Below are 8942 nucleotides of genomic sequence, written 5' to 3'. Positions count from 1 at the left end.
TATATATGGACCCGTCCTACTGTCGTGTTGCTCTAGTTGGGAAAAACAGAGGAGGGGGTGCAGAGTTGGCCATGGATGAACGCGAAATTGCTTGCTCAACCCCGATGGTGTGGACCGTGGAGTGAGCTCCTCCGAAGCTGCTCTAGCCTCTAAGCTAGGTGCGAAAAGTGGAGGAGGGGTGCGCGCGCCAAGGCCCCACGCCGAGTGTCCAGACTGGACCACGACGCGCCTCCTCCATCCTCCTCCATAAATCCCCCAAAACCCCGGCCGGCCGCGTCGTTGGCTCTGAACTCTGAGTACGGCGCAAGGGAGCATTTTTGGGGCTGACTCTTCACCGGCGGCATGTTCCTGCGGCACAGCCATCCCGTCGTGCACCCTGACCCGGCGGTTACCGCTCCGGCCGCGCAGGGGCAGGGGCCGGTGGCTGCTGCTCCGGCTGCGGTGGCGCAGGCGCAGGGACCGGTGGCTCCCGCTCCGGCTGCGGTGGCGCAGGGGCAGGGGCAGGGGCAGGGGCAGGGGCAGGCGGCAGCGCAGGCGGCGCAGGCGCAGGGACATGGCCCGGCTCCGGCTCCGGCCGCGGCGGCGCAGGGGGCGAACGCGAACGGGAACACGCCGCCGCCCGGGGTGCTGATGGTGGACCCGCGGGGGGCGCCGGGGACGCGCTGGGGCCTCGCGGCCCGCCTCGCGCAGGCGCTGCTCGCGGCCGCCGCCGTCGCCTTCATGGCCTCCACCGACGACTTCCGCACGCTCACCGCCTTCCGGTGAGCGCTCCCCTCCCGCTCCACATCCACCCCCCCCCCCCCCCCCCCCCCCCCCCCCCCACTGGGGTCTCGATCCATTTCCCCCGATTTCTCCTTGGAAATTTGGAATAGAACAGATGATGCTGTATGAGGTGGGGTTTCCTCGTTTTCAGTTAAAGTCTTCAGGGATTTCATATGTATGTATCTGCCTCAGGGATGACTGCCTATTAGTTAGCCATATTTCCAGATTCTGTCTGTTCACCTGCTAGTATTTCTGTACATGGCTGAAACTGAGATGATTTTTATGTTGCCTTGAATGCAGATAACTCTAGCATTTTTTATCTTAGTACCACCCAGTAACAAAATAAGCAAGAATAGTATTTTTTGTTTGAAAAATGCTAATTACTACTACTAAGTAGAAGTATTTCACATCCAAGATGAAGGAATGGATACAATCATACAAGCACATTTTCCAACTTGCAAATAGCATGGAGTTTCAGATCAATGTACACAGCTGTCAATGAATGATGCACAACCCGCGTATTTGCGAAAAATAGCACGGAGTTTCCAGTAGAAATTATTATTGGGTGCTTTTTTAATCCTCCAAAGAGAAACGCTGATACTCGTTCGCACTTTGATACTTTTCCATTTGAATTGGTTTGGCATCCTGAAAGAGGCAACGCAATTAGATGGTGACAATGCTATGTTCTCTGTGATATCATCTCAGCTGTCTTCTTGGATGCAGCAATTTTTAGCTTGAGCCTTCTTTTTTGTTGTCTCCCCAGTTTGATGTTTGCTTGCATAGTTTGCTGGGCATTCGGCACAGAGCATTTCAGTGTGTATGCCAATAAATTTGGTTCATACTCTGCCATTCTGCTTATCGGATTTCGGAATAGTGTGATTTGTAATGGACAATGGTATACTGTGCTGTGCATACATATTGTCGGTCAGGAAAACATTTGAACAAGTGCATCCAGTGTTTTACGGTTAGTCTGACATCCTGAAAGAGGCAATGCAAATCAGATGGTGACATGTTGATGCTCTCTGTGATATCATCTCAGCTGCCTTTCTTGGATACGGCGATAGGTTTGGTTAGCATTCTGGTTGTCGGAACTCAGAACAGTGTGATTGTTGTAATGTATATTCCTGATATGCGTTACATGTTGTCTTATGCTAGCGTGTCTGCGTATCTTATCTTATTTCTGTTGTGCGATTAGATAGTGTTTTGTATTAGGATGTTGCTTTCAGAACTCAGAACAGGGGATCGATTTCCTTCTATAGATGAACTCACTCACTGTTGTTCTTTTGAGCAGCCTCCTGGTAGCAGCAGAGTCTTTGCAATGCCTCTGGAGCCTCGCCCTGGCCGCCGTGGACGTCTACGCGCTTCTTGTGAAGCGCTCCTTCCGGACACCCCGTGCTACCACCATATATTCCACCGGGGACTGGGTAAGTCACACGCTTTTTTTCTCAGGCACCTCAAAACAAACACCCATCTGCCATTCCCTGTGGACTCACTCCTGCACTGAAAATGTTTCATAGACATGAACAAGCACGGAATCATTTAAGCATCACATGTATTTTTCCTTTTTCTCCTAAAGAAGTATGCATAGATTCGGTTCTGACCCTCCTCCCGGTGTCTCATCGGCAGGTCACTGGAGCACTGAGCTTCGCTGCAGCGAGTGGGTCAGCAGCCATGACCACTCTCATCAACAACGACCTGCTACTGTGCTCGGAGAACCACTGCCCGACCTATATGGCCGCCACCGCCATGGCTTTCTTGAGCTGGTTCGGCATCGCGCCGTCCTGTGTCATTAACCTCTGGGCGGCGGTCTACAGCGTGCAGAGAGCATAGTCTGCGGAGCAAGAACCAGGCTGTTTGACCAACTTTGGTGGCGCATCTAATATAATTAGTACTGTTTACGACCGGTATATTATCGATATTTCTGTAGCAAAATCAGGGAGTAGCTTGATGTTCAGAAGGGTGGTTGTGAAGCTCTACACTTTATCTCCAGGAGCGTATGTATGCCATCTTATTATGCGAGGCTGGCTGGACTGGTGGTTGTGATCTGGTGATGACCTGACTGATGGGCTACTTGTGTAGAGTTCAAGGTTGATGATGATATGCTCAGTCTGTTCTATTTCGCGTCTTTCGTATGTTTTGTTGTTGATATCCGGATCTTAGTCCCCGTGATTACTTGCGCCGTGTGCGATATATCGGTTCATTCAGTAGGCCCTTGGTTCTTCTTCTATGTGAAAATGCTAATAGACGTTAGAACCATCAGTGTTATTACTTGGTCAAGGAAATTTCTGTTGGCGTGATAAGGAAAAAAGCATAATTCGTTACTATATGATACAGGAGATTTGATTCAGTAATTCGATTCGAGCCACAATGAAGGCTAGCCACTGGTTTTCTATTCCTGTAAGAAGCTTCCTCTATGAGTACATTAAAATTGCAAAGGGGGAAAAACAGCAAACCAAAATGGTGCAATAAATCATCTCAGGAGATGGGTCGAATTCAGCATCGATCCGTACTAAAACCTAGGAAGGTTCACCGGGAACTTGATATCCCTTGCATTAGGGGAAATTCGCAAAGGCATGCAGGTGCATAGGCACACCTGCGAAGCCGCCTAAAGCCATTGATTTGCATTGTGATCCGGAAACTTGTTTCGCGTGAAATTTGCTGAAAAAAGATGAAAACTCAGAAACATGTCAATACGACACAACACACATGTTCATCATGTACTAAAATACTTCGTCCAACCATTCTTGTATGTCCTTTGCCTCTACGTTCCGTTTTGTTTGTTTCCGTCTTCGATCGATTTTTATTTTCAATCGTGTATCATCCATTTTTTACTGTCATATACTTCTTCCTTGTCGCCCCTGTTCAACTGTCAGTTTTCGGTGCTCTGCCCTTTCAGGTCATCTTTTTTTTTTTGAAATGAAGGCATACCCCCGGCCTCTGCATCATGATGATGCATACGGCCCTTTTATTAAAAATCTAGAAAAGTATCGTCATAAAAGGTCTTACAGCTCGCAAACGGAGCAAAATAAAGTAAATAAAACGGATAATTACAAGCGGACAAAGACAACCGATACGGTAATAATAAGGATAAGCTCTCTAGACTCCTATCCTGTTATGCGAACGCCATCCGAATCGGTTGAATATAACCCGAGCCACCATCTCCCATTGGTTGCACCCAGTAACCAAAGGCTCCCTGGTGTCCGTAGGAGTGAGTAAGGACCACGTACGGATCCAAGCTGTAGCTCTGAAGATAACCTGCAAAAAAGTTAAGTTGTGTTGTCTGTTAAAAATCATATCATTTCTGCAGTTCCATATAGCTCATAATAGCGCACATATTCCAATCCGAATACGAGCTGCCGTGATCTGTTCAACCCCAGCTAACCACATCCCAAAAAAAGACGCAATATCTACTGGAGGATTGATATTGAAAGCTATATGAATCGTTCTCCAAAGTAACTTGGCAAGTGGGCATTCAAGAAATAAATGTTGTATTGTTTCATCCTGAGCACAAAAACAACACCGCGAATTGCCTACCCATCGCCTCTTAAGTAAGTTGTCCTTTATGAGTATTACTTGCTTGTGGACAAACCACATAAAAATTTTAATCCACAAAGGAACCTTAACCTTCCATATATGTAGTGACCATGAGAGGGGGCCAGAATTAATCAGATCCGTATAAAAAGATTTCACCGTAAATATCCCATTTTTAGTTAACTTCCATTGTGTTGAGTCCGGCAGATCGGAGAGTCGAACTTCAATCAATCTCCGAACCAAGTGCATCCAGGCTGTCCATTGCTCACCCACTAACGTACGCCTGAACTGGATGTTCAAGGGAATAGTTTGAAGGACGGTCCCTACGTAATCCTCCTTACGTTGCACAATATTGTAGAGGGTAGGATATTGTAAGGCCAGAGGCGTCTCTCCTAACCACGTTTCCTTCCAAAATCTTGTTGACATCCCGTTGCCAACCAAGAATTTGACCCTACGAAAGAACATGTCCTTCGTTCTCATAAGTCCCTTCCAGAACGGCGAATCAGTCGGTCTGATGGTAGCCTGGGCTAGCGTTTTCGAGTGCAAATACTTATTGCGCAGGATTTGAGACCACATGCCCTCTGGCTCTGTCTCTAACCTGTACAACCATTTGCTCATAAGGCATTTATTCTTAATTTCCAAGTTCTCAATACCGAGACCCCCTTGGTCTTTAGGTCGACAAATGATATCCCATCGCGCGAGACGGTATTTCCTCTTGGCCTCATCAGACTGCCAAAAGAAACGAGATCTAAAAAAATCAAGTCGCTTTCGGACCCCTTTTGGAATTTCGAAGAACGAAAGTAGAAGCATTGGCATGCTAGTCAGTACTGAGTTAATCAGAACTAGCCGACCTCCATATGACATCAGCTTGCCCTTCCAGCAACTGAGTTTTTTTTTTCAATTCGTTCTTCAATACATTTCCATTCTTTATTGGATAGCTTATGGTGATGAATCAGAATACCCAAGTAACTAAATGGTAAAGCACCTAATTCGCACCCAAACAATTGTCTGTAGGTATGTTCCTCGTCTTTGGCCTTCCCAAAACAGAACACCTCGCTCTTATGAAAATTAATTTTTAAGCCAGACAATTGTTCAAATAGACACAAGATAAGTTTCATGTTACGTGCCTTAGCCATGTCATGTTCCATGAATAAAATAGTGTCATCAGCATATTGTAGAATGGACACCCCTCCATCAACTAGATGAGGAACTAGACCCTCTACATGGCCATGCTGCTTGGCCCTGCCAATAATGACGGCCAACATATCTGCCACAATATTGAACAGAAGAGGTGACATGGAATCCCCTTGTCTCAACCCCTTATGCGTCTGGAAGTAGTGACCGATGTCATCGTTCACCTTAATTCCGACACTACCTTTCTAGACTTGAGTATCCACTTGGTTCCTCCAGGTTTCACTAAAACCCTTCATGCGCATTGCCTGCTGAAGAAAAGGCCATTTTACTTTATCACAAGCCTTCTCGAAATCCACTTTGAAGATAACCCCGTCTAGTTTCTTCGAGTAAATCTCATGGAGCGTTTCATGTAAGACGACCACTCCTTCTAGTATGTGTCGTCCCGGCATGAAAGCTGTCTGACTAGGTTGAACCACTGAGTGAGCAATTTGTGTCAATCTATTGGTTCCTACCTTTGTGAAAATTTTATAACTCACATTCAGCAGGCAAATGGGTCGGAATTGTTCGATCCGAACCGCCTCATTCTTCTTAGGTAACAACGTTATCATACCAAAGTTGAGGTGAAACAACTCCAAATGGCCATCGAAAAAATCGCGAAACATAGGAATAAGATCATCTTTAATGATATGCCAACATTTCTTATAGAATTCAGTTGGAAACCCATATGGTCCCGGTGCTTTATTCGGCTTCATTTGGGTTATGGCTAGATGAACCTCTTTTTCAGTAAACGATGCAGAGAGAACATCGTTCTCTGCTGTCTGTAATTGAGGTATATCATCAATCATAGACTCATCAAGAGACACCGTGGATGTATTGGGGGGTCCAAAAAGGTTTTTATAATAGTTGGAAATATACGCTTTCAGATTTTCATGCCCCACTATTGTCCCCTCGTCCTGTTCAAGCTGTATGATCTTCTTCTTCCTATGTTTACCATTTGCAGCCATATGGAAGAACTGTGTGTTGTCGTCCCCTTGGACAACCTTAAGCGTTTTCGCACGCAACGCCCACTTGAGCTCCTCCTCTCTCAGGAGAACACGTAGGCCTTGCTCAGCCTGGAACTTGGTTCGATGCTCATTAATAGAAAGGAGAGTGGTTTCAACCCTTACATCTAGTGCCTCAATGAGTTGAGTAAGACGCTCTTTTTCCTGCTTATAAATCCCACTCTCATTTCTGGCCCAACCTCTCAGAAATTGTCGGAGGTGTCTAATTTTATTCTGCCATCTCTCGACATGTGTCCTTCCCATAACCGGCTTAGCCCATTCGCGTGCAATCATCTCCATAAATCCTTCTCGCTCAAACCAGCTTTGCTCGAAGGAGAAGATATTTTTATTTGCCACATGGGTAGCCTCGCCCGAATTTAAAAGGAGTGGTGTATGGTCCGAGATCGCTCTCTGCATCGCATGAACCGACCAACGGATATTTTTGTTCCCACTCCACACTAGCAAGTACCCTATCCAGCTTTTCATAAGTCGGAACATGTAACGAGTTGGCCCATGTAAACTGTCTACCGGTGAGCTCAATTTCTCTCAAATTGAGGCTCTCGATAATCATGTTAAACATCATAGACCAACGTCCATCGAAATTGTCATTATTCTTTTCTTCTCTCCTCCTAATGATATTAAAATCCCCCCGATTAGTATTGGCAGATTTTCATCTCCACAAATCCGCACTAGATCGGCCAGAAAATCAGGTTTAAATTCAGGTTGTGCTGCCCCATATACAGCAACTAGCGACCATCGGAACCCATCCAATTTTGATCTTACCCTGAATTTAACCGAAAAGTCTCCCTGAACCACATTAAGCACCTCTAACGTCTCACACCGTACTCCTAGTAAAATCCCGCCGGATCTTCCTCTAGGAGGTAAAATGTGCCAGTCAAAATCGATACCACTGGAGAGGGTTTGAAGGAATTGGGATGTGAAATTATCTTGTCCAGTTTCCAAAAGTGCAATAAAATCTAAGTGATGCTCTAACTTTGTCTCTGCTAAGAATCTTTGTTTAGCCAAGTCCACTAGATCTCTGCTATTCCAAAAGAGTCCTTTCATAAGTCATCATGAATTTTTTTCTTAAGCTTAACTCTAGCACTTCTGCATACTGCCGAAGTAGGATAAATTTTCCGCTTCCAGGGCCGTTTGGGCTTCTCCTCAACACCCTGCGGGACGATAGTATTATCTATGACAGAAACTGCATCCTCCATCAAGAGAGGCTCTACCGTATCTGTGTTCTCCAAATCCTCCTCATCCTCAGCCTCGACACTAGGCAACAAATTATTACATATATCTGCGAGATCAGAAATTCCTAAATTATTCATGTCATTGTCATTCATAGGTTGGATAGAGGCAAGATTACAAATGATCTCAGAAACCCTCTCCGCTTCCAAGTCTAAAAGATCATTAACGGATTTGACGACCTCGGTTTCATTTGATCCCAAAGAAATTCCTAAGTCGTTTGCCTTATCAACTATTTCATTCTCAGAGAAGTGTAAAATTGAACAACTTTTATCAAAAGACGCACCCGCAGTAGTCTCGGCATGACGAAGCATGGCGGCCCTCTTAGCACACGCTAGCTGCAGGTCGTCCGCATCCGGCTGTCCCCGGGTCCGGTTGCTGACACGCCTGCCAGCCGACACCGGATCCGCTATCCCGCCAAAAGCAATGAGCTCCTCTGTCGTCCTCTCTCGAGGGGTACGGTCAGGACTCCCACGCCCCTCCCTTATCGTCGGTGAAGGAGGGTAGGGCGTAGTGGAGCGGACCTCAGCTGCAGAGGTCAAGGGTGAGTGGGACCATGGAGACGCCTGCTCACTGGTCCCGTCCCCCCTTTCCCCCGCAAAAACCGTCGTCCCCCGGCCAATCTGCAAGGCGCAATCCCGCGGAGGGGTTACGACACGGGACTCCTTCCCGCATCTCACCCCCAGCTCGCCACTCTGGATGGTGCGGTCCCGTGGAGGGGTTACAGCACGGGACTCCTTCCCGCACCTCACCCCCAGCTCGACCGGAGACGCCGAAGTGGGAAGAACGCCAGAGACCTCCTGTCCAGGCGCCCTTCCCACCGAAGAGAAGCCGGGCGCAGGTAACTGGGTGCTATGGGCCTCCTGCCCACGACCCCCATACCCGCGGCCAACCCATCAGGGTCCACCCTCGCACCGGGTGTAGACTCCACAGTCGTCACCTCGCCGGCCAGACTCAGCACTGGTGGCAGCTCAAGCTCCGCCGGGTCGTCTGCCTCGACCCTGGTGCTCGATAACCGACTAGGAGCGGACCCTGGTGCAAATGAACCAAAGCGAAGCGTGTTCATCGGAGTAGTGGACGGGGGCGCCTCTTTGGTAGAACTATCTACCTTATCTGGCTGTGCAGTAGGCCCCTTGTCCGACTCCGGCAGTGTATCATCGACCCCCTTATCCTGATTCCTGGGCACGCCGCCTCCCTCAGTCGTATCCATGTCCTGTGTCCCATCCC

General features: G+C 47.7%; 1 protein-coding gene across 1 annotated transcript; it reads left to right on the top strand.

Annotated features, from left to right (window-relative positions):
- Positions 1–2878, top strand: LOC109733311 (CASP-like protein 5A3). The gene is made up of 3 exons (XM_045232633.2): positions 1–761; positions 2054–2186; positions 2389–2878. The coding sequence occupies exons 1-3, from the start codon at positions 343–345 to the stop codon at positions 2590–2592; spliced, it is 756 nt and encodes a 251-aa protein (XP_045088568.1). The 5' UTR covers positions 1–342; the 3' UTR covers positions 2593–2878.
- Positions 2879–8942: the final 6064 nt, after the last annotated feature.

Source organism: Aegilops tauschii, chromosome 2 (assembly GCF_002575655.3).
Source record: "Aegilops tauschii subsp. strangulata cultivar AL8/78 chromosome 2, Aet v6.0, whole genome shotgun sequence".
Classification (NCBI taxonomy): Eukaryota; Viridiplantae; Streptophyta; class Magnoliopsida; order Poales; family Poaceae; genus Aegilops; species Aegilops tauschii.
The sequence above is the reverse complement of the archived record's forward strand: the minus strand, read 5'-3'. Positions and strand labels throughout refer to the sequence as shown.